General features: G+C 37.9%; 1 protein-coding gene across 2 annotated transcripts in view; it reads left to right on the plus strand.

Annotated features, from left to right (window-relative positions):
* LOC126248447 (chloride channel protein 2) overlaps window positions 1-27,869 on the plus strand; it is a 526,989-nt gene that overhangs the window by 494,706 nt on the left and 4,414 nt on the right. For both annotated transcript variants that reach the window (XM_049949432.1, XM_049949431.1), the window contains exons 16-18: window positions 252-411; window positions 11,857-11,996; window positions 20,913-21,075. In XM_049949432.1, coding sequence (XP_049805389.1) covers window positions 252-411; window positions 11,857-11,996; window positions 20,913-21,075 — 463 coding nt within the window. The remainder of the gene's footprint in view (window positions 1-251; window positions 412-11,856; window positions 11,997-20,912; window positions 21,076-27,869) is intronic.

The following is a 27,869-nucleotide window of genomic DNA, read 5'->3' on the forward strand; positions in this document are numbered from 1 at the left end:
GAGATGGTCTCTCTCTACCTGTCTCCCTCTACCATCCAGAACTTCTTAATTTAAGTGACCCATTTTAATTAAGATATTCCATTACCATATAAAACTTTTATTTTGTAAATAATTTTTAAGTTTTGGTTTTATACTCACAGATATTCATATGCCACTCATGATTTTCCTTCACTATATTCTTGTACAGACATGTTCATCAGTCAAGAAACGGAGTACCGGTATAATGTATTTATTTCATTATGTATTTTTAGAGCAAAGGAAGAAATGGAAAGAAAAATGATTGAAGAATTTCAGCATAAGCAGAGGAGACCATCTAGATTTGAAGTCATTCCTGCACCCGACATCCTCAAACTTCGACAACAGTCAGCAGCTGATCTACTTTCACCAAATAATATTCATGCAGGGGATGGAGTAAGTCTCTTACATTACTGATACCAACTAAAGCAATACAATTTACACGTGTTAATAAAAGATTAAGCAATCACATACAGCAGCTTGGCCAAAAACCATGGTATTGTGATTGGAAATGTCCATTGAATTTTCAGCTTGAAGGGTCACAAATTTCTTATGGAGCAAGAGATAAAAATGAATAGAGGATAAGGTGTAGATGGTGGGAAAACTGTAGAGGATAGGTAACCTAAGGTCAGTGTGAAGAAGCACTTACTCAGTTTAGGAGAGTTATGATTGAAGTTTTTAAGATGATGTGCTTAATCAAAAGCCAGGGAGTTCAGAATTCTGCAAATGAATAAAAATATGTGAAGAAACATTTCTTCTCCCCACATCTCTAAGAACATAATCTATTCTTCTTTCCCTTTGGTCAAGAGAAGGACTTGTACCTCACTTTCAGTAGAAACGTGAACTCATACCTGAAGCTCATGAAGCTAGTTGCTTATTCACTAAAAAGTGGGTTCCTAGCCAGAGGACAAAAATGTTTGTCCATGTGCTTGTTGACAGCATAAGATCCAATATAGACAACTGAAAAACAAAAGTAGAAATATGTAATTTCATTTTCAAACATGTCTTTGCAAAGGATGGTCCAGAAATAATACCTCCATTTAGTCCCAGTAACAACTGAAATGTCCTCACTACAGAAATCAGCACCAGTAATCCACAAAAATGGCTGAAATTTCTTGAATTCTTCAGGGGCCTCAGGCTCACCCATCCATGACAAATTTTTAATTAAATAACTCTGTTCTTATTCATGCCTTACCGAAGATTCCCTGAAGAAAGAAATGATCTCAGTTGTTGGAAACTAACAGATATTTACAAAAAGGGCGACAAAACTACCACCCAATATTATTCATCTCCATTTGCAACAAAATCATGTAATTCATTCTATCTAACATTAACACATCTGCCATTAATTCACCTTCTACAAGGGAATCATTATGATTTCTGAAACACTAGTTCTGTGAAATTCAACTTTCACAGTTCACATTTGATATAGCCATTGATGGAGGTAACCAAGTTGATTGGGCATTTCTTGATGTTTGAGAAGCTTGTAATTTGACACTGGGCTAATTCCTGCTGAAGAAAATACAATAATGCATATCTAGCATATCTAGGCAAGACATGCTTTCTTATACTACATGGAGAATCATCCACAGGCACAGAAAAAATTTCGGATTTGCCCGGGGAAGTACGATGCGATACCTCCACTTCATGTTACATATTAATGACTTAGCTATTAATGTTAGCACAGTCTTAAACTGTTCACACTAAGATCTGGTTAGAAGAAATTCCATAAACTCTTACTTTACTTTACAATTTGCAGCATTAGAGAAAACATATATTCAACTCCACTAAAATCGATGTAGTTGAACTGTTTTATAAAAAGAAAGTAAGGAATAACTCTGAAAATAATAGACCAATGTCATTGGATGAAATGGTTGTGTGGGATTATTGGCTGGGAGACCCTGTCTGGGTAGTTCGGCTGCCTAATGTAAGTCTTTCTATTTTACACCACTTCCACATCAATGATGATAAGATGAAATGATGAGAACAATACAAACACCCAGTCCCCAAGCAGAGAGAATCTCCACTCAGGCAGGGAACCAAACCCAAGATGCCAGGATCCAGAACCAGCAATGTTCACTGCTAGGCCAAAAGCTGTGGACACGAATACCATTAATCCCCACTATCAACAAAATATTTGAAAGTAGTATTCTGACTCAGCTTGGTGTCTGCTTCATTAGACATGAACTGCTTATACTGGCACAATCAAAGTATGGTTTTGAAAAAAGGGGTAAGCTTGGCCACAGCAGTTAACAAAGTTTTTCCATGAAGTATACTTTACACTTGGCCAGAGGCTGCAGATGGCAGGTATGTTTTTAGATGTGATCAGGGTCATATTGAAGGGGTGGCAAAATAGGATCCTTCTATGTGTGCAAGCACAGAGGGGTACAAAATGGTAATGGGACAAAAACAAGAAAGAAAAACAGTGTAAGAGTTAACTTTGAGTGGCACATACAATGACTACTAGTGAACAGATCTCTATCACTAGCATGGTTTTGTGGTAACAGTGCACTTGATCCACATGGCTGCTGCCTACACAGCTTGCTCATGTTCAGTAGTCAAGTTCTCACTGCTACTTAGCTACTCTATTATAGGACGTCAAAGATTGGCAAGCATATGCTGAAGTAAATATGCTAGTCTGCTTCACTCAAAACAGGAAAATGTAAATTGAAATTATAATGGCATTACTACTTCTGGAAAGGGATATTTTCTCAACTTTTTTTCTTTTATTTATAATTAATAGTTTGTACACTTTTAACAGTTAATGAGTAGAAAGTGCAATCTGTTCTTTATTAATGATATTATTATATATCATACTGAAAGCACTGTACAGTTGCAGCCATTTTGTAAGAAGATGTAGATTTTGTATTTGAACTCTAGCTCATTCAAGAATTTCTTCCAAAAGCTACCAAAGTTTTGGTTCAGTGAGTGGTCTCCTTTACTCCTAAAGTATTTAGATTCTGCCAGAACTTTCCTTACTATATTTAAAATATATGTAACATGCATCAGATGATTTATGTTTTGAAAATGTAATTATTGTTATCCATAACTCACAGGAGTCAGCTCCACCTGTAGTGGGAGCTGTGTTGAGTAGACTGGGTCTTTTTTTTAGGTAAGAGGGCTTGGGAAAGTGCAAAAAGGGTTTCAGTCTCAAAGGGTGCAGGGCAAACAAAAGGCTGCAGATAGACTTAACAACTGTTGTTGTTGTAGTTGTAATTTGTCATAGCTGTCTTGGGAAAGAACCTGAACTCCAAGCATTAAAAGAAAGCCTGAAGCTCAAATAAGTATCGGTACTGAAAGCTGGTTGAAATTGGAGATAAATTCACATAAAATTTGTACAATGGACATAATGATGTTCAGAAAGGATGAATTAAATGCAATTGGTGGTGTGGTGTGTCTGTTGCCGTTAGAAGTAGCTTAACTTGTAGGGAAATTCAAGTAGAAAGTTCTGGTATTATAGTAGTGGTAGAGGTTATACTTGGCAACTGGAATAAATTAATAACAGGTTCCTTTTATAGACCCCTGACTTGGGTGATACGGTTGCTGAATGGTTCAAAGAAAACACGAGTCTTATTTCAGATACACCACTCATGCAGTTATAGTTGGTGGTGACTGCAACATGTCCTTGATTCATTACAAAAAAATGTGTATAAAGCCAGTGCCGAGCATAAAACCATCCAAAGTCATACTAATTGCTTTCTCTGAAAATTATTTTGAGCAGTTAGTTCAGGAGCCCACCTTATGTGTATATGGCTATGAAAACATACTTGACATCTTAGTAACAAATAATTCTAAGCTAATAGGGAGCATCATAATAGATATGGTGTTAGTGACCGCAAGGTCACTGTAGTGAGACTGAATACTGTGACACCCAAATCCACCAAAAAGAAATCCAAAATATATCTGTTTTCAAAAAGTGGATAAAAATTCACTTGATGCTTACCTATGAGACAGTCTGCATTCCTTATACTCTAACTATGTTGCTTCGGTTCAAGAAATAGTATCAATGACAATTGAGGGATTTATACCAAATAAATTAATAAAAGATGAAACTAATCCCCCATGGTACTCAAAACAGGCCAGAACATTGTTGTAGTAGCAACAAAAACAGCATGCCAAATTTTTAAAAATGCAAAATCTCAAAGATTGGTGATGTTTTACTCAGTCTCAAAACTTAGTGTGGACTTCAGTGTGAGATGTTTTAACAGTTCCCACAATGAATACATTGTCTCAAAATCTGGTAGAAACTAAAAGAGGCTCTGGTTGTATATAAAATACACCAGCGGCAGGACACTATCAGTACCTTATCAGTACATTCACTGTGCAACAGCAATGATAATGTTACCAATGATAGCATCACTAAAGCTGAGTTACTAAACACAGTTTTCTGAAATACCATCCTCAAAGAAGACACAGTGAACATTCCAGAATCCAAATCAAGAACAGCTGCCAATGTGAGTAACTTAGAAGTAGATATCCTCAGCATTCCAAAGCAGCATAAATCACTTAATAAAACCAAGTCTACGAGTCCAGATTACATACCAATTCTGTTCCTTTCAAAGTATGTTGATATAATAGCTATCATATATAACCACTCACTTGATGAAAGATTCATACCTAAGAACTGGGAAGTTGCACAGGTCACATCAATATTTAAGAAAGGAAATAACAGTAATCCACTGAATTACAGACTCTTATCATGGACACCAATTTGCAGTAGGATTTTGGAGCATGTACTACATTCAAACATTATGAATTACCTGAAACAAAACAATCTACTAACACATAGCTTGGATTGAGAAAATATTGTTCTTATGAAGCACAACTAGCTCTTTATTCATGCAAAGTAATAATGACTGTCGACAGGGGATCTGAAATTGATTCCATATTTTTACATTTCCTACAGGCTTTTGACGCCATTTCTCACAAGCTACTTCTAATCAAACTGTGTGCATATGGGGTATCATCTCAGTTATGAGATTGGATTTGTGATTTCCTGTCAGAAAGTTTGCAGTTCATAGTAGTTGACGAAAGTCATCTAGTAAAACAAAAGTGATATCTGGCATTCCCTGAGGAAGTATTAGAGGCATTTTGCTGTTCCTAATCTATATAAATAATTTCGGAGACAATCTGAGTAGTTCTCTTAGATTTTTTGCAGATGATGTTGTCATTTGCCATAGACAAAGTCATAAGTAGATCAAAACCAATTCTAAAATAACTTAGACAAGAGATCTGTATGGTGCAAAAAGTGGCAATTGACTCTGATTAACAAAAAGTGTGAGGTCATCCACATGAATACTAATGAATCTGTTAGACTTTGGTTACATGACAGATCACACAAATCTGAAGGCTATCAATTCAACTAAATACCTAGGGATTACAATTACAAGCAACCTAAATGGGAATGATCACAGAGATAATGTTGTGGGCAGGTATGAAAGAGTGTGTTTTATTGATAGGACACTTAGAAGATGCAACAGGTCTGCTAAAGAGACTAAGCAATATGAAACATAATGTGCATATGAGGATTGTGGTAGGGGAGGTGAACTGTCAACCTCAGTTTATTCGGAGAATTTTGGGAAAGTGTGGTTCATCCGTAAAGGAGACCACATGCAAGACACTAGTGTGACCTGTTCTTAAGTACTACTTGAGTGAATGGGATCCACACTAGGTCAAATTAAAAGAAGTCATCAAAGCAGTTCAGAGGGGAGCTGCTAGATTTGTTTCTGATAGGTTCAATCAGCATACAAGTGTTACAGATGTGCTTCAGTAACTCAAATTGGAATCCCTGGAGGGAAGAAGACATTCATTTCAAAGAACACTACTGAGAAAGTTTTGAGGACTGGTATTTGAAGTTGACTGACAATCCTATTGCTGCCAATATACATTTCACGTAGCAACCACAAAGATTAGATATGAGAAATTAGGGCTCATATGGAGGCATACAGACAGTTGTTTTTCCCTTGCTCTATTTGCAAGTGGAACAGGAAAGGAAACAACCAGCAGTAAGTAGTACAGTGTACCTTCTGCCACACACCATGTAGTGGCATGTGGAGTATGTAAATGTAGATGTTAATGTAAATGTAGACTGCCTACAATGCACTTGTCTGTTCTGTCCTGGAGTATTTCTTTGTGCTATGGAATCTGTACCAGATAAGATTGACAGAGGATACTAAAAAAGTTCAAAGAATGGCAACTCATTTTGTATTATCACAAAATAGGGGAGAGAATGTCATGGATATGATACACTATGTGATCAAAAGTATCCAGACAGCCCCAAAAACATGTTTTTCACGTTAGGTGCATTGTGCTGCCACCTACTGCCAGGTACTCCATATCAGCGACCTCAGTAGTCATTAAACATAATGAGAGAGCAGAATGGGGTGCTCTGCGGAACTCATGGACTTCGAATGTGGTTAGGTGATTGGGTGTCACTTGTGTCATGCATCTGTGTCCGAGATTTTCACACTCCTAAACATTTCTAGGTCCACTGTTTCCAATGAGATAGTGAAGTAGAAATGTGAAGGGACATGTACAGCACAAAAGCATACAGGGCAACCCTGTCTATTGACTGACAGGGACCACCAACATTTGAAGAGGGTCATAATGTGTAATGGGCAGACATTTATCCAGACCATCACACAGGAATTCCAAACTGCATCAGGATCAAGTGCAAGCACTGTGACAGTTAGGCAGGAGGTGAGAAAACTTTGATTTCATGTTGAGCAGCTGCTCCTAAGCTACACAGCATGCCAGTAAACACCAAACTCGCTTGGTGTAGGGAGCATAAACATTGAATGATTGAACAATGGAAAATTGTTGTGTGGAGTGACGAATCATGGTACACAATGTGGCAATCCAATGGCAGGGTATGGGTGCGGTGAATGCCCAGTGAATGTCATCTGCCAGCACGTGTAGCACCATCAGTGAAATTCGGAGGCGGTGGTGTAATGGTGTTGTATTTTTCATAGAGGTGGCTTGCACCCCTTGTTGTTTCGCATGGCACAATCACAGCACAGGCCTACATCAATGTTTTAGGCACGTTCTTGCTTCCCACAGTTGAAGAGCAATTCAGGGATGGTGATTGCATCTTTCAACACAATCAAGCACCTGTTCATAATGCACGGCCTGTGGCTACATGACAATAAAATCCCTGTAATGAACGGGCCTGCACAGAGTCTTGACCTGAATCATATAGAACACAGTTGGGATGTTTTGGAACGCTGACTTCATGTCTAGCCTCACCGACCGTCATCGATACCCCTCCTCAGTGCAGCACTCCATGAAGAATGGGCTGCTATTCCCCAGGAAACCTTCTAGTACGTGACTGACCATAGGCCTGTGAGAGTGGAAGCTGTCATCAAGGCTATTGATGGAGGGTACCATGAACTTGTAAGTCCTTTTCAGTCAGGTGTCTGGATAGTTTTGATCACATAGTGTATGTGAGTTGGGGTGGCAATCATTAAAACAAATGTATTTTTCAGTGCTGTGAAATCTTTTCACAAAATTTCAGTCACCAACATTCTTTTCTAAATGCAAAAATATTTTGTTGACACTATACTCCATAGGGAGAAATCATCATCATAATAAAATAAGAGAAATTATATCACCTACAGAACAATTTAAGTGTACACTTTTCCTGCGCACTGTTAGAGATTGGAAAAACTACCAATGAGATAATTCTACTGAAGGAAATATAAATAAACATACATATATTATAAAGTTATATGTGAGTGAAGAAGTGTTGTACACAAACAAAACCTTCCCCCTCACAAAAAAAAGCACAAATATTGAGACAGATGTCAAAAAATATCAGACTGGTACAAAGATTGCAACAATCCCAGATCTACAGAAATGTGAAATTACATACCTCATAAAATGTAAAACTGTAGTATCATTTTACAACATGTTTAATGACTTTTAATAAAAACTGTGAAATCATGTTAGTACATGTTAATAACTGTGAACAGAAGTGCGAATTGTAGTCATTACATACACTGTCCAGTCACATTAATGTGACCACCTGTCAAAAGCCTGAATAACTACCTTTTGCAGTGTGAACCACTGCAAGAGGCACGTTAAGACAGTCACTGAGGGTCTAGAAGGTACTGACAGGGATGTGGAGCCATGCCGACTCCAGTGCCATAGCCAACTGCACTAGGTTTCTTGGATGAGGATCAATGGTGTGAACAGCCCAACCGAGGTTGTCCCACAGATTCTTGACTGGATTCAAATCCAGGGAGTCTAGCTACCAGGGGAGTACAGTAAACTCATTTTGGTGCTCTTTGAACTGCACAAGTACATTGTGGGCTGTGTGACACGTTGCATTAGCCTGCTGGTAGATGCCATCATGCTGAGAAAAAATATGAACCCCAGAGATAGATGTAAACTTGTGTTGATCCACTGTGGCTTCCAGAATGATTAGACATGCAAATGTTCCCAGACCATAACAGTTCCTCCTCTGGCCTGGCCCTTTCCATGATTGTTACAGGGTATTTGCTTTCAAACATTTCGTGCTGTACATATCAGTGCCCATCTGTCCAATGGAGTATAAAATGTGATTCATCTGAAAAGATGCCAGCTTTTATGACAAATGAACAGCACTCAGCATGAGTGCCTGAATCAGGCACCTTCTGTGGAGACCCCCATATGTATTAACATTTGCTGAAGAATCATTGAGGAGACACTGTTGGTAGCCCCTTGGATCATCTGGGTGGTCAGCTCAACAGTTGCACATCTGTTCACCTGTATACATCTCTGCTGCTATTGTACGCCTTTGCTGTCTGTGGCCCATGGTGCACCACAGTTGCCCTGGTGCAGGGTTTTGATAGTGTCATTTTGCCATTCATGATATACTTAACCATAGTGGCTGGGACGTGAACAGTTAACAGATTCAGCCATTTTGGAAATGCCTCCACCCTTGGCTCAAAAGCTAATGATGATATCCTTTTGGACAGCAGATAAATAGCTCCATTTCTGCATTGTGACAATGGCAGCACTGTTTTCTGTATCCCCAACACACTTAATGCACCCCCCCCCCCCACTGCTAGTGCTGCCACCTGGCATCTGTGCATTGTTATTACATGCTGATGTCGAACATAGGCAGTGGTCGAATTAAAGTGGCTGGACCACGTACAATCATTTGTGGATTTCAAGTGTTAGGTTTTGATACAACAGTATGACACTGCAATTTATCTAAGAATGAGATTGCTTATAAAATTATTGTGTGATGTATACTAGAAACAATCACAAGCTAGAATGTATTTTTCACTCTGCAGCGGAGTGTGTGCTGATATGAAACTTCCTGGCAGATTATAACTGTGTGCAGGACTGAGACTCGAGTTCGGGATCTTTGCCTTTTGCAGGCAAGTGCCCTACCATCTGAGTTACCCAAGCATGACTCATGTCCCATCCTCACAACTTTACTTCCACCAGTACCTTGCCTCCTACTTTCCAAACTTCACAGAAGTTCTCCTGCAAAGCTATCAGAATTAGCACTCGAGGAAGAAAGGATATTGTGGAGACATGGCTTTGCCACAGCCTGCGGAGTGTTTTCAGAATGAATTTTTCCCTCTGCAGCAGAGTTTCATATCAGTGGACACTCCGCTGTAGAGTGAACAATTCATTCTGAAAACATTCTCCAGGCTGTGGCAAAGCCATGTCTCCGTAATGTCCTTTCTTCCAGGAATGCTAGTTCAGCAAGTTTTGCAGGAGAGCTTCTGTGAAGTTTGGAAGGTAGGAGATGAGGTACTGGTGGAAATAAAGCCGTGAGGACGAGGTGTGAGTTATGCTTGGGCAGCTCAGATGGTAGAGCACTTGCCCATGAAAGGCAAAGGTCCCAAGTTCGAGTCTTGGTCTGACACACAGTTTCAATCTGCCAAGAAGTTTCAATCACAAACTAGTTTGACTTATGGGGGAAAGTCCCATGTATGTTAAGGAAATAGTCAGTACAGAGGCTAGAATGCAATAAGACTGCCTGTGTCGTACCTGTGAAAAGAACTAGAAGAGCTATAAGTAAATCACATAAAAGAATAACTTCTGCCATCCATCTTACAGTAATTTGCAGGCTACAGGTGTCAAAAGAAAGAAGTGTGAGGACAGGTAACAACTCACAATACACCAACCAGCTTGCAGGGACATAAAATGTTACAGATTATTATTGATCATCTATCAAATTAGAGCATGTTGTTGTCTCAGATGGGGTAGGTTGGAAAAAGACAGTCGTGGGAAGGGAAATGGATTGGAAGGAAAATGAGGTAATTTAGACTGGAAGACAGAGAAATGAACAGCTTTCACAGACGTAAGTGAGGATATTAGCAGGCTTAGAGGAAACCAAAAAGTAATTGTCTGATATACAAATGGTTGACAGGTGCTGACAGTTGTTAAAATACTTCATATTTCACCTCTTCAGTACTGTACTGATATTTTAAATCGCACAAAGAAAACAGCTAAACTGGGAACTGGTTAAAGTATGTAGTGATTCAACAATTTTAGCAGCAAGTTATTTAGTGTGTATGCACATATACACTGATCAGCCAAAACATTAGTACCACTGCCCACTGTGACGCTGGATGCTGACTAGTGACGTTTCAGGCATGTGATGCAGTAAGAAAAGTATGTAAGGGGAGCAGACATGGATTGGGGATCACCCTAGTGGAGATATGGGCTGCAAATGGGGAAATACATTGAGATAAGTGACTCTGGCAGAGGACAGATTATTGTTACACAATATCCTATGAATGATTACCTTGAAAACAGTGAAGCTGGATGAATAATCACATGCTGCTATCATAAGCATTTGTGGAAAGAGGTAGAAGGACAGAGGAACTACCACTAGGTGCTAAATGTTTGGATGTCCACGAATCTTCACAAAACGTGAGGTCGATGGTCATTTCCACAAAGTCCATCATTGAGGTGAACAGCAGCTTGAAATGTGCAGTGCACCATGGACACAGGCTGGTGGGAGCAGTTTTATTCTATGGAAGACATTTTCCTGCACTTGCATAGACCTGTGGTGGTAATCAAAGATATGCTAATAGTTGCAAACCTCTTGCATCCATTCATGCTTGAAGTCTTCCCCAGTGGTGATGTCATGTTTCAGCAATATTATTGTCTGTCTCTCAGAGCCACAACTGTGCTACAGTGGTTTGAGGAGCATTATAGTGAACTGAAGTTGATGTCTCGGCGACAGAATTTGCGTGATTTAAGTCCTATGGAACCAATCTGGGTCACTGTCGGGTTCCATCATTGAGTATGCAGATCAGCAGCTCATAATTTATGTGAATTACATGACCTGTGCATAGATATCTAATGCCATATACCACCAACATACTGGCAGATCCCTGATACACAGAATCAGTGATGTGTTTCATTCCAAAGGTGGATGAACAAGCTATTAAGCAGGTGGTCATAATGTTTTGGCTCATCAGCATATATCATTACCAGCAGTGATAAAATATAGCTAGTTCCTATGCATATTTTCAAGATTCCCTACAATATAATTGCATTTAAAAATACTAACTTGCTTTTTTTGTTTGTTGTAAAGTTTACAACTACATATCACACTAAGAGGCTATTTGTCTTTTCCATAAAATAATTTACAAGTATTTTGTTAATCTACTTTGTTACTTGTACATGTTTTTCACTATGATAGACATATTACAACATTGTGTCTGTATGTAATTTATAGAATAAGAAAAATGGGTTACTTCCCCTTTTTAATATAAAATACTCTTGAAATTTTAAGTGATTTCCTAATAGAGCAAATTGTGCACAGAAAGCATGTAATTCTTCTGTGAATCTTCACTTCTGATTTTTAATAGCTCAATAATTACATTATAGAACCATTTCTCTCCGGTTTCTGGGAGTCAGCCAAAGAAATCTATATTGAAGAAGACAAACTCATTTACACTAAGAAGCTTCAGCCCTCTCGTAAGCCCAAGTGTAACTCCATACACAACTGTGACGGGTGCTGAGAGTAGGTGAGTTATTTTCAAATAATTTTCAGTTAGAAGAGTGTTACTCATTGGATCTGAACAAAATAATAGTACTATCAACTATATCTGTGGAATATTGTTATACCTCTCATGAATTAAAGCAGGCAGATTGCAATGTAATAATGGTGGTCAAAGTAGGGCTGAGTGAAAACACTTGAGCCTTATATAAGGTCATGTAAGTGAAACATAGAGAAAGTCCTCAACAATGAGAATACTTGTCATTCAGCCATGGGCTGGCAACATAGCTAAACTAGTCATGTCACAATTGCTCAGAACTTGTGCACTTCCATACACAATAGCTCACTGTGCTATGATTATTTGTCATAGCAGAGGTGTGTAGTGGATACTTTCAAGTAAGTACAACATGCAGTTATTAAATTTTCACACAAAGAAAGTGTAACAGCAAATGAAATTTATAATCCAACAGATGCCATGTATTATGAAACATCCGCTGGACATAGCACTATATTCAAATGTATGGTCCAGTTTCAGAGTGGCAAATGGAGTACTGTGGATCTCCCTCACCCTAGGGGGACTGGTCTATGTATACCAGGGGAAACAGTAAAAAAATTGTCAGTTTTCTAAACAGTGTAACTCAAAGAATAAGATTTGTAAGCCCATATAATGCTTACCAATCTTTAAAGACATCTTTTGGGAACATTTTTATGTATGAACCGCAGCTTTAGCTCTCACACTTTTATAAATTTATTTTTTTGTTGCAAGTGAAATAAACCATGCTGATTATTCATGCACATCATATGTACTACACATTACTCAGAATACAAACAAAGTAGAAGGTTTACCTTTTTCCTTGTAAGTTCCTTAAAGTATAATCTTTAAAGAATACTCTTGAAAAGATAGTGCTGTCATAAATTTGAGTATAAAAAAATTTTAAGTATGATTATCAAAAATTTTGGAAATAAATTCAGAGTTTTTCTTCAAAACAGCGTTTTATTTTCAAAGTTAAGTCACAGGAGTAGTCTACTTTTTAGTAGAGCATGTTTTAAGACAGTACACAAAATTTCAGCTCTCTACCTTTAATAGATTTTAGCCCAAAGTGTACCAGAACATGAAATAACTTAACTTTTGGGAAATTCAAGTTTAAGTTAAAACTTGCATTTTTTATTTAAATTGAATGACCCTAATGCATCCCATGTCCATATTCATCTTGTTTCCTGTGTTGTTCTTCTCCCTTCTCTTTTTCACACGTCTTCTTCTTATTCTTGCTTCTATGGTGGCTTCCAACACTGATTTTCCGGTTTTGAAGAGTCTCCTTCAGTCAATGGGTATTAGAGCTCTATGCATATTTAGTCCACCAGGCACTCCCATCAGTTCCATAACATTAAGCCTCGATACTGCATTGTCATTGAAACATAGAACAGCATCTAGCACACCTATTTTTGAAGTATTTAGTCCTACTAGAACAGTTTTTGGTATCTGCTCCCAATACAATTGTTGAAACTTTCATTTGGATTTTGAGTCCTACCATGTAAATATTTCTCTAATAATCTTGTCACTTTCAGATGCCATAGAATGTTTATGGTTGTAGGTCTCACCTTGGGTAACAGCCCTCTGGTGGACACACCATGAATCACTGCCATGTGGGCAGAGTGCATGGCATGGGTTGTCATCTCTGGAGGATTTATGAAAGAAGGTAGCCCATACCGCCTTTTTCGTTCCCTCAAGGTCATGTTTATTTTGTCTTATGGCTTGTCCATAATAATACTTCAACCTGTCCATTTCTTCATCTGTAAGCCGACCACGTCCACTAGTGAACTTACCATCAGCTAATTTCTTTCCCTTCAAATTACTCTTCAAGTTCCTCAATCTTGTACCCTACCTTTTCTGGACGCAGTCCAACACATTCCATTTTTTTCAATTTTTGTGTTAGCATAAGGTTTGGATTCACAAACTTTTTGGTACCCTTTTGAGTCTCCATCTCATAGGTAAGACATATACATCACACCATATTTCTCCACTGACCTGTGAAATATCTTCACAACACCTTGAGATTCCATCCCTCCACTATAACCACTAAAATTAATCAAACATTTAAGGTTTTCAGTTCAATTAGTACAGTCATGACAGTACTTGGTAATACATTCCACATAACTGACTTTACTATTGTCCAAGGAGGTAGCTGTCACTACACCATTTAGGGAACTATGGCCTCTTTGTTGCCAGGATGCATCCAGGGTGCAGACACACATGTATTGCTGTCATTTGTATCTACACTTTCCTCAACAGCATTTTTCATACTATCCTTTGCTACTTCTTCTAAAGTCTGTAGAATAATTTTATTGTACCTGTCAAACCTTGTTGGGGGAGGTAAGTCCATAAGAGCACAGAAAATTTGTGCACTTCTGTACCCTTTGCCTATACACCTCATAGCATAAGCAAGTTTAATATTTGTGTTATACACTCCCTGTTTACTTATGCCACAAGTATAACCTCATTTGCTTAAATCATAAAAATTGCAAACCATGCTTAATTTTGATGCACAACCTCTTCTAGCACATATATGTTCAACTACCTTTGCACCTCTGTTGCTACATTCCTTACACTGCAAAGCTTTATTTATTAGTTCAGACAGAACAGAGAGGTCAACAATAACACAACCTGAATCAATAGTTGGTGTCTCTGTATTATCATCATTAATACTGTCAAGCCCACTGTCCAAATATTTCAGTTTTAGCTTTGAAGCACTTCGAGTAGTTGAAGCTGATTTAAGTGTTGTATCACATTGTATTTCAGTATCAGCAGAGTTAATCCATTTGATCCATTTGGTGAACCAATTTCCATAAAATTTATATTGTTTAACACTGAACTTCTTAATTCTTCTCATTGCTTTCAAGTGGAATAAGAAACTCATGTACACAATAAGAAATTCACACACACAATTACTTGACTACAAACAAAATATTTGCACCAAAATCACAGCAAACCATGACTAAACTCTCTGCATAATCAAAAGATAAGCAGATGTAAAGCTTTCACAGGCTAGCCAACTTAAGGGACTAAATAGTCATAGAAATGAAATGAATGAGAAAACTTTATTTTTAACAGAGCTGACGGTGTGGCATGGGGACATTGTGGTGCAGGCAGTCACTTTGAAATTCCTCTAATTCTGGCACATTCTGTGGTCCATTTTCATGGAAGTAAACTTTTTCTCATTCATAAAACTACAGAGAATTATTAAGACAAAAATTAAAAAATTGATTTTTCGACAGTTATTCACATACAAGTCCCCTTAAAGAGAAACCACTAATCAGTTCTGGAACAGTATCTCAATTTGCATATTGGTGAAGAATAATGCTGCATAACTTCATGAGCAGTGTCAGTTGATGTGAATATTAATATGCATGGAGCTGCCCAGAGAGCAAAGTTTGTACTGTATAAATACTGCCATTGTCTTTGCAATGAGCAGAAAGACTTGCATGTGGGAATGGGCTGAGAACATCTGTTCCAATACCAAAAGAAAACAACAAAGTTCTTTGAGCACATTGTGGCTATGGATGAAACAGGGTGTCCATTTCCCATGTGCAATTCAAAGTCACAAAAAGCAGTCTCAAATGTCACCCAAGCCAAAGAAGGCCCAGTCATCTCTGGCTGGAAAGTAATGTTAAGCCTGTTCTTCGCTATCTGCAGGTGTAGTGGGTGGTTACTGGGACTGCAATCAATGCTCATTGCTATTAAACACTTAAAAGAACCTTTGGATATAAGTGCCCATGCAAATTGTCACAAAATGTGATTTTACTTCATCATAATTCAAGGCTGCACACTGCTAACACAACACAGGAAACACTGTGCCCTTTCTGGTGGAAGTTGTTTCATCACTTGCCTTACAGGACAAGTGTATCACCTTGTGCTTACTGTGGGTTTCGTCCCTTAGGGAAGGTCCTTATAGGTTAGTATTTCACTTTCAATCAAATAGCACATAATGATGAGGAAGAATGATCCTTGTATCAACCTTTGTCCTCCTTCACTTATCTGTAGGCTTTCTTGATGCCTTATCATTATGCTTCTCGACTGCTGTACAAGATACTTATTTGGACAGATTTTGATTATATGTTATTTTTATTATTACATGCTAGTAAGGATTACAGAAATGGGATGATGCATACATGCTAGTAATTTTTATGACATAATCATTAATTTTCAAGGTAGTGGGTGACCAGGACACACTCTACATCAGCACAGGCTTCCAAATGCACAGCGATGCTTTCACATGCCTTCCTGCACATATTCACCGGAACACCTTTGAACTTCTGAACAACCAGCTTACACAGATGTTGCTCACTGATAAGGGAATTAACATAACCCCAAAGAAAAGTCTGATGGGGTGCATTGAGGAGATCAGGCTGGCCACTCCACAGCCAATCCTGTGCTCAGGAAACACTTCATGCAAGAACACCCAAACAATGTTGGTGAAGTAGGGTGAGCACCATCTTGCTGCCACCACAGTTCACCAAAGTTTGGTCTATTCTGAAGTTCTGGGATGCCAAAATCCCACATTGACTCAAGCTAGGTTTTCCCAATGGTGCGATCTTCCAGGAAAAATGAGCCAATCAATTCTATGCACATCATGCTGCCCCACATTATCACTGCCAAGTGGTGCCAGTGGTGATATTGGGCATCTCTCTCTCTCTCTCTCTCTCTCTCTCTCCCTCTGTCTGTTTATCTATCCCCGTCCCTTTTTGAGTGAATTTACCGACTTAATGACTTTAATGTAATTTAAGTATCCATCCAGTTTTGACACAAATGCAGGTACCAATTATATTCTCATTTAAAGAGCCATTAGAATCTACAACCAAAGATATTTGGGATATGAGGAAAGAAACATGGGTAGAATTGAGTGAATATTTGAGGTAGTTTACAGTATTATGAAAAGAAAAGTTGCTACTCACCATATTGTGGAGATACTGAGTTGCAGATAGGGACATTAAAAAGACTGTCTCAAATAAAGCTTTTGGTCAGTAAGGCCTTTTTTCACATAATGTGGCTTTCAACTCTGGCAAAAATATGATAACAGTTTGCATTACTAATACACTCCCACTCTCTACACATTTTATCTTACTCTGTTCCCCTCTGGTTTTAGAATTCTGGTGTGGTGGAAGCCCTCTGACTGAAAAATGATACTGCACTGGTAAATAGAATTTAATGTTGTGACAGACCCTAGTTGGTATGTTTCTGCAGCTACATAAATACCCTGCAAACCATTGTACAGTGCACAGCCAAAGGTATATCATACCAATATTATCAATTTTCTTTTGTATTCTGTTCAGTTATTGAGTGAGGAAATAAAGTGAAATATGCATGTAAAATTCGAGGTCGGAGACCCCACTCAGGGGAGTTTGGCTGTCTGGTGCAAGTGTCTTTATTTGATGGCACTTTTTGTGCATCAATGATGAGGAAATGATGATGAGGGCAACACACACACACACACACACACAGTCCCAAGTGGAGAAAATTCCCCACCCAGCCAGAAATCATACCCAGGGCTCCGCGATTGAGTATCAATTATGCTAACCACAAGACCATGAGCTGCAGACTGAGTAAGGGAAAAATGATTATTTATATGTCTCTGTATACACCCTAATATCCCTTATCTTTTGCTCATGATCCCTGCATGAGACATACATTAAGGCAATCATAATGGTTACACAGTCTTTTTTCAGTACAGCATCTCTGAATTTACCTAGCAGGGTTTCATGAGCACTACATCAACTTTCTTCCAGTGATTCCCATTTATGTTTTCCAAGCTTTACTGTTAAATTTTTGTGTGGGCTGTAGCAACCTCTTATAGTATTGGCAATGCATCTCTGAATTCGTTCAATGTCTACATGATAAAGACTACAAATATCTGAACAATATTTGAGAATTGGTCACATGAGTGTCTTGTAAGTGTTTTTCCTTACATATATGCCACATTTTCCCAGAACCCTTTCAACAAATCTACATCTTCCATCCACAGTTGCCAATACTGATTTTGTGTGCTTGCCCCATTTCATATTGCTTCTTAGTATTATCACTAAATATGTATATAGTGTGATGTGCTCATGATGTTCATCACTAATCTTTTTATAGTTATTATGTTACATTTATCTACATTTAAAGAGAGCTGGCATGTATTACACTAAGTGGAAATCTTGACGTAGTCTTTCAGAATTCCTTAAATTTGTGTAATGATGATACTTTCCTGAAAACAACTACAATAACGGAAAACAATCTTACAGTGCTGCTGGTCCTATATGATAAATTGTCCATGTATATTGAAAACATTAAACATCCTATTCTGCTTCCTTGAGGCATATGCAGTGTTACTTTTGTTTATGTGAAATGTGCAATGTCCAGTGTAATGCACTGGATTCTGATAAGTCAAATATTCGTGAAGCCAATAACATATTAGCAAAGATAATTTATATGATCAATTCCTTGTTAGTAGTTGATAATATCGTACTGTGCCAACCCCCCTATGGAAAAATAGGATGACAAAATCTACCTGTTCATCTGTATCAATTGCTTGCAAGATGTTGCGCATGAATAAATATGCCTTGTTTCTTCCAAAGAAAATTTTAATAATTTTTTAGTGAACATGTCAATTCACTAATATAACACAAGGTATTGGCATGCAGTATGTCAGAATAGGGAATAGTTATAAATATCATGGCCTAACAATATTTAAGAAACTCCCTAAAAGTTCCCTTTCAGTGGCATTAAATAAATTCTAATGCATACAGAGAAAGTGGGTGAATACTTAAGCATATTACCCAGTACAAGAATTTCAGGTGTGTGTAATTAATGACTTTGAGCCTCTGTCTTGAACAATGCAGATTAATGCAGATTCTGAAAAAAATCTACAGTATTTATAATACTGTGTGTTCACCAACACTGTGCCAAACTGTATTTTACATTTATACATAGAGAAAAACATTTAAAATTACATGACAATGTGTGCCACTCCTCTATGAACATAGTTAAGACAATGTGCCATACCTAATTTCTGATCTAGTTAAATACATCCTTGTAGCATAGTTTTCACTTAAAACGTGTAATGAGATCTGCTAGAAACCAATAATATTGTAATTATAGCACCATGCAAACTTTTGTCCTGTTCTGTGAATGTAAAAAGTGTCTAGTTCCATCATGGTTTGGTGCCTCATTATGCTGTGGGTGCCCTTGTAACTGGCTTTGTGAGTTGACTCTAATATGAGAGTATGACCTTTCATCAGTAACATTACCAGATGCCAAGTTTGTTTTGTTTGCCGATGATACAAACATTGCAATAAATAGCAAATCAAGTGTAGTCTTAGAAAGATCAGCCAATAAAATATTTGTGGACATTAATCACTGGTTCCAAGCCAATTCTTTGTCACTAAACTTTGAAAAAACACACTACATGCAGTTCAGAACTTGTAAGGGGTGCCCCAAGAGTATATGTCTAACATACGATGACAAGAAGATAGAAGAAGTGGACACTGTTAAATTCTTGGGATTACAGCTTGATAATAAATTCAACTGGGAGGAGCACACCACAGAACTGCTGAAGCGTCTTAACAAATCTCTGTTTGCAATGCGAATTTTGTCAGACATAGGGGATATAAAAATGAAAAAGCTGGCATACTATGCTTACTTTCATTCCATAATGTCATATGGGATTATTTTTTGGGGTAATTCATCAAGCCAAGCTAAAGTTTTCCGGGCACAAAAACGTGCAGTAAGAATTATATGTGGTGTGAACTCAAGAACATCCTGCAGAAGCCTGTTTAGGGAACTAGGGATACTAACTATTGCTTCCCAATATATTTATTCCTTAATGAAATTTGTCATTAAACATATATCACTTTTTCAAACCAACAGCTCAATTCATGGAATCAATACTAGGAATAAGAATAATCTTCACAAGGATTTGAAGTCACTTAGTCTAGTACAAAAAGGTGTGCATTATTCAGGAACACACATTTTCAATAACTTGCCAGCAGCCTTAAAAAGCTTAACAACCAATGAAATTCAGTTTAAGAGAAGCCTAAAGGATTTATTGGTGGCCAACTCCTACTCCATTGATGAATTTCTTAGTAAAACCAACTGATTTGTATATAAGTACAACATAACTTCTGCACAATTTCAGTGCAGTAATGTGTTCATTGAAAATTTGTGTGTGTGTGTGTGTGTGTGAGTGTGTGTGTGTGTGTGTGTGTAAGTATAATCTAACTTCTGCACCATTTCAGTGCAGTAATGTGTTCATTGTAAATAAGTATTACAGTAGTTGTATTACATGTTTATTACCTTATAAATAAATAAAAAACTTTTTTATTTTAAATTCAGTGCATTAGTATTTGTAAAATGACTCTTAGTGTTCATTAAAAAATGACGATCATTCCACTTGGGACCTGTGGAATGGTACATTAGCTTATTTGTTTTAGTTGTAAATATTTGTCATGTATTGTTGTTTTTCTGACATGTTCCACATCCTGGAGGACCTCCTCACTACAGATCAATTGGAATGAAAGTAAATCTAATCTAATCTAATGATATGTTCAATAGAAATAATTTTGGTAAAACAGTATGGTGTTTGAACCTAATACCAAGGTAATGACTGAGTTACTATTAAAGACACAATATACTACAATAAACTGGTGGGGATTGAACAGAAACAGAAAATCATGGCTTACTTCATATATATGGTATCGATTTTCTCTGTGTACATTTGAAGTTGTTCAATGGCACTGAATGGGCACTTTTAGGGAGTTTGTTAAAATATCATTAGGCCAAGATATTTGTAACTATTCCCTATCCTTAACTTATGTCAGTGAATTGATGTGTTCATAAAAAAATTATTAAAATTTTCCTTGAGAAATTTTCTTGAATTTCTATTATATTTTTTATATATTTTGTTTCCAGAATTCGATTAGCCTTTGAAGCCATTTTTAAAAAATCAGCAACTCTTCAGGATGTTAATCCAGAGCCTGAAGGTGTGGAAATGGAAGCAACTGATGCCACAGATGAAGCAAATCATGTTAACACTGTTCCTACCAGCCCAAGAGCTTTGAAGAAGGTTCAGCTGGTTAGTAATCACACTGCGAAACTCTCTCTCTCTCTCTCTCTCTCTCTCTCTCTCTCTCACACACACACTGAACTACTGGGCATGTGTATTGGTGTTTTATCTAGAAAGTTTGATTCATCTGGTACTGACTCCAATAAGTGCTCTAGCCTTAAATATAATACTGTTTCCCAAGACATAATTGTAAGGTGCAAATCTTGATCACCAATACACTCTCATAGCTGGCAACATGTTAATACTTACGGAAATGTAAGGCTGTAGCTGAGAACTTTTTCTTTTTCTATCAGACACAGTTCTGTTGCTGGCAATGACCTGAGATGATGGAAAATAAATTGTGCATAAGTTGTTTTTGCAGAATTGCTGCAGCCATATTTCTATACTGTTTGAAAATTATAGTATCATGTATGTGCCAGGACTTAGCTAAGCTGTATAAATTCAGGATATACTATCTATTACACACATATCCTGTCATTTCATAATACCAGGAGAATACAATCACATTGGTAAATTCTAAACTTGCACTCTTAGGCATAATTTAAGAACCTGTAGAAGTTTAACTGTAACATGAACAACAAATATAAACACATTGTATGTACACTTACAAGTGATTTTTGTTCTGTACAAAATAACCAAATGCATTTTAGTATTTCAAGAGTCCAAGAACAATGGATTATTCAAGGAAGTGTTTCGAAAACAACTGACTTTTTCCTTAACGTGCAATAGGCCTTGGCAGGAATGTTACTGCTATTAATAAGCATCAAGGCTGTTCCTCCACTTATACTTCACACTTGTAAACTTCACCACATGTATATTGAAGGACCTCACACAATGTCTGTGAGTTTAAATTTATAATGCAATGCACAAACTACCACATGTGGCCAAGCAAGGTAATGATTATCAGTTGGAATACACTTTCCGCTGTGGTCATTGTATGTTGAACATTAAACCCAAAACAAAACAGAACAGATGCATTTATTTTGAAATTACTTCTTTGAATAATGTGTTGTATTGGTTACATTTATGTAGAATGAAAAAGTCATTATGAGAATGCTTTAAACAATTCATATGTGAATAACTGAATTCTTTAATGCTTTTTATAGACTTATGTGATTTACACTGAGAGCCACATTGTTATGCCCATGTGCTTAATAATGTGTTGGTCCACCTTTGGATTGCAATACAGTAGCAATTCTGTGTGTCATGGATTTGACAGACCCTCAGTAGATTTCCAGAGGTATACAGCACCAGATGTCTGCACACAAGTCATGCAGTTCCTGTAAACTGTGGGCCTGTGGTTTGTGGGTGTTGAGCTGGCACCTGATAGTGTCCCAGATGTGGTCTCTCACGTCCAGATCAGAAAAATTTGCTGACCAAGACATCAGTGTGACTTCGCCATCATGCTCCTCAAATGACTGTAGCATGATTCTGGCCTTATGGCATGGACAGTTCTCCTGCTGGAAGATGCAATCACTATCAGGGAAGACATCAAGCATGACAGGATGCAGAAGGTCCACAATAGTGCTCATGTAGTCCGCATCTGTCATGGTACTTTTGATTACTACCAGAGGCCCCAAGTGAATGTCCCCCCACAGCATAATAATGGTCCTAACAGTCTGTGTTCTTATCACATTTCTTGATTTGAGCAGCTGTTTTCCCAGATGACAGTTTAATCATACACTACCATCAAACTGATGTAACAAGTAATGTGATTTGTCCGACTAAATGACAGATGTCCATTGATCTACAGTCCATTCTTGTTGGTCCTGTGCCCACTACAATCATAATTTATGATGTAATTGGGTCATCTACTGCAAAGCCCCCTGTTCAACAACACGGACTGAACAGTGTGATCCCAAAACACTTGTGCCTGCACCAACAATATACTCTTGTCATCAGATCTGCCACAGACTGCCTCCTGTCCTGCTGTGCAGAGTGGATAAGTCTCCAACCTCCACATTTTCTGATAGGGCATGGATGTCCAACACCTAGCTGCCTACTTGTGCTTTCACTGTCCATGAACCACTTCCCATAGATGCTCAAAACAATGCCAGGTTATAACAGTTTGCCCTTTGTCAGAGTCACTTATCTCAGTGGATTTCCATATCTACAGCCTTCATCGTTGCTAAAATGATTCCCCATTTGTCTCTGCTCCTTTTATATATTTTGTAAATTGCTTCAGATGCCCACAATACCAGCAGATGTCAAAAAAATGGTTCAAATGGCTCTGAGCACTATGGGACTTAACTTCTACGGTCATCAGTCCCCTAGAACTTAGAACTACTTAAACCTAACTAACCTAAGGACATCACACACATCCATGCCCGAGGCAGGATTCAAACCTGCGACCGTAATGGTCGCGCGGTTCCAGACTGTAGCGCCTTTAACCGCTTGGCCACCCCGGCCGGCCAGCAGCTGTCGATCAGTCTTGTTGTGTGCAGTGATCATAAAGCTTTGGCTCATCACTGTAAATGACTGCATGTAGTTTGTATGCATATGAACAAAATATTGTATTACATTGCTTTAGTGTTTTCTCCCTGATGCTACCAAAATATAATGAAAATATTTATACTTATCTACCTAGAAGAGACTGGATTTCTCTTCAGCTCATATGCTCAGATTGAAATCGGTGTAAGTTCCTTCTATTTGAGCCCTTATAAGTTTGAAAGGTGGTCATAGATGCACATTCATTCTTGTAAATATGACCAGCTTATTTAGTTTTTTTTTAAATCGTGGTCATGGTAGAGCGAAGTAACAAACCTGTCGTTATCACTTCAAAGGATGCAGTGTGTAACAAGCATTATCAGTTTCTCTTTAATAAAGGATAAATTATAAAATGTTAAAAAAGGAATGTTATGGAATATCAAAGTTGCTGTCTCTTCATCTACTATTGCAAAACTGACAGCTTTCTTGTCACTTGTAATGCTATGTCAAGCATGACTAGATACATGTATAAGGAGCAATCAAAAAGTTTCCATTCAGAGGCTGTGCAGTCCAGAGTTGGTATGCCAATCAGGAAAAATTGCCATGAGCATTGAGGAAATCATCTCACCAATGCACCAGGTTGAAGATACCTGTTTGGTAAAACACCATGTCCCGATGAAGAAGTCTGTAACTGCCTGCTACACATCCTTATCTGAATGCAATCGTTGACATTTAAGGCCTTTTTTAAGAGACCAAAGGTGTGATAATCGCATGGAGAGAGATCAGGACTATAGGGTAGGTGCTCAAGTGTCTCATTCTTTGGTTGGCATAACTTCTGCATTCGACATTTGCAATATGGTGACATGCATCCCATCCCGGAACTTAGTGCAGCATTCCACAAAACAGTGCCTTTTGACAGACAAGCTACTCCATACACATTCTTCATCCTCAGATGGATTTCTACTGATTTTGTCTTTCAGCAGCCAAGAAAAGAATAACAGCATGTTGGTCCTGTTTGGACGCATTTGGTAATAATGTCGCTGAAGTTCTCATTTCCATGTTTACCGCATGCATGTCAGAAAGACATGAATGCTATCCTAATCCCTGCCCACACATTGGGGATTATATACCCACATTGGATTTGTGCTACATTGCATATACACTGCAGCAACAGCCTCAAACAAAAACTTACTGATTGCCTCTTGTAACTACTCACATCGGTGGAGTTGTGGCCTGAGAGGAATGATAGCATATTACACTTGATGTCTGCTCTCCACTTTGCTACCATTATATGGTTACTTTTTTCTTGTCTCTCATTATTCTTATTGTTAATAACCACCTACGTCACTATGTTGAATGAGTATGGTTACTTACATACCTTACCTTTGCTGACTACTTCCAACTGCTCATTACAAATATGCTACATTTACCTGGTGACCCCGAAAATAAGACAACTGCCATAATTTACAGAGTCTTCCTAAGAATTTTCTTATCATTAACAAATAGTGCGTAATCAAAATTACAAATATTCTTGTTGGTTTTTTTTTTAACATAAGAGCCTCAAAAAATACCTGTTGTGGAGCTATGCCAATTATTTGTTGAGTAAATTATGTTAATAACTGAAAAGAGAAAATAAAGCAAAAACAAATACACACATCAAAAAAAGTTTTGCATCACCTCGGTTCCAAGTTCCAAGTTGAAGCATTGTGGTGTTTCAATCTTTATCAAAGAAACACATAATGTTGAATATTAAGGTTAGATGTAACTTCTTTATCTATAAAAGCAGCTTCAGCCATATTGATACCAAAACAGAAACTAATATCTGTATCAGTGTATCACTCCTCTAATAATAACAAAGAATAATTTATATAAAGCTTTAAAAAATTGATAATAATGCTCCTAAGATGTAAAAATTGCAGACATCTGATATTTGGCGATATTAACATAGACATTAGATATCGGACTACAAACGTAATGCACCTATTAGATACATTAACATCACTAAACTCCTGCTGTCTAAGAGATAAATCCACCATGTTCAATGGGTGTTTAGATAATACACACATCAAATAAAGTTTTGCATCACCTCATATCCAAGAGTTCCGGAACCTGTACAGAAAATTGGAATAGAGATCAACATAAACATCATTTCAATCCATTTTATTGCTCATGAAAACCACAAATTGCATGTTGTATCACCATACAGTGAGACCTTCAGAGGTGGTGGTCCAGATTGCTGTATACACCAGTACCTGTAATACCCAGTAGCACGTTCTCTTGCATTGATGCATGCCTGTATTCATTGTGGCATACTATCCACAAGTTCATCAAGGCACTAGGGTCCAGATTGTTTCCTTCCTCAACGGTGATTCGGCATAGGTCCCTCAGAGTGGTTGGTTGATCACGTCATCCATAAACAGCCCTTTTCAGTCTACCCCAGGCATGTTTGATAGGGTTCATGTTTGCAGAACATGCTGGCCCCTTTAGTCGAGCAATGTCGTTATCCTGAAGTAAGTCATTCACAAGATGTGTACGATAGGGGCATGAATTGTCGTGCATGAAGACGAATGCCTCACCAATATGCTGCCGATGTGGTTGCACTATCGATCAGAGGATGGCATTCACGTATCGTAGAGCTGTTACACTGCCTTCCATGACCACCAGCAGAATTTGTCAGCCCCACATTATGCCACCTCAAAACATCTGGGAACCTCCACCTTGCCGCAGTTTGAGTTGTAACACGACGTCCTGTGGCTGCACGAAAAGCATTATTCAACATGGTGGCATTTCTGTCAGGGTTCCTCCGAGCCCTATTCCATAGGTGGTGGTCATGCACTGCAGTAGTAGCCCTTGGGCGGACTGAGCGAGGCATGTCATCGAAAGTTCATGTCTCTCTGTATCTACTCCAAGTCCGACCAACATCACTTTGGTTCACTTCAAGATGCCTGGGCACTTTCCTTGTTGAGAGCCCTTCCTGGCACAAAGTAGCAATGTGGACATGATCAAACTGTGGTTGAACTACAGACAACACGACCCGTGTACCTCCATCCTGGTGGAATGACTGGAACTGATTGGCTGTTGGACCCCCACCGACTAATAGGCGCTGCTCATCCATGGTTGCTTACATCTTTGGGCAGGTTTAGTAACATCTCTGAACAGTCAAAGGAACTGTGTCTGTGATACAATATCCACAGTCAACGTCTGTCTTCAGGAGTTCTGGGAACCAGGGTGATGCAAAACTTTTTGTGATGTGTGTAGTTTACTTAAATTTCACAATAATTCTTCTGTGTAACATAAGCCACAGTATCTTTATCATCCTCTGCACCATCTGTTAATTCAGACTTCCTCTTCATTTTCAGTGCCTTCATTCTGCTTGTTTCTAGAGTGATGGGGAAGCATTGCTGCTCCATTCGATGAAACCTTTCCTGCACATTTCTCTTACATGTTCTGCATGTTTCATTAATATATTTATAATCTGATGCTATCCATAAAAATTTCCTTCTGTGGCATCAAATTATCCTTCTGCTACACAGTTGTTATAACCTCTACATCATTAATAACCATCAAGTTAGTGTTGTATTGGCTGCATGCATCAATGGTGATCCTTAGATGTAATATATTTATGTATGTCAACAAAGTCACGGCTATGATTTACAGCTGTTATGAATTTCAAAAATTTTTGTGCCTAAAGCTTTGAGAGTAAAATAAAGCTGAATGCTGTAATTATTTACAAAAACACTATTGTCAATATATTAAGATGATAATCTAAAAATAACAGAAAATGCAAAAGAACTTCTAATCAAAACAACAATGTGTAGTTATATTAATATCAGTATTAGTGATTTCACAATTTAAACTGTCAAGTTTGATCAGTGAATATAATATGATACTGTACTTTTGGGTGCTAAATTTGTGAAAAAAACAAGTTTTATAATCAAACAAGTGACACGTTTGTAATGACAAGCTCCCCAAGCAAGTAAACTGTTAGGAATTTTACTTCTTGTATGATGTAAAAATAATTACCCATGAAGTGTATATTAACTCTTATGAAATTTGTGTATCATCTATAAATGGTAATTTTTTATTGCTGTGTTGACACTGCTAAGTGAATGATTTGTTTTCATGTCATTTTTCTTGAATAAACTGTAACAGATAAATTGCATGCAAGTTCAAATGGCTCTGAGCACTATGGGACTTAACATCTATGATCATCAGTCCCCTAGAACTTAGAACTACTTAAACCTAACTAACCTAAGGACATCACACAACACCCAGTCATCACGAGGCAGAGAAACATGCAAGTTCAATATTATTCTTATGGAAGCGAAAAATTAAATTCGCAGTACTGCCAAATATTGTAGATATGCTAGTCAAAG

This window comes from Schistocerca nitens, chromosome 3, assembly GCF_023898315.1.
Source record: "Schistocerca nitens isolate TAMUIC-IGC-003100 chromosome 3, iqSchNite1.1, whole genome shotgun sequence".
NCBI lineage: Eukaryota > Metazoa > Arthropoda > Insecta > Orthoptera > Acrididae > Schistocerca > Schistocerca nitens.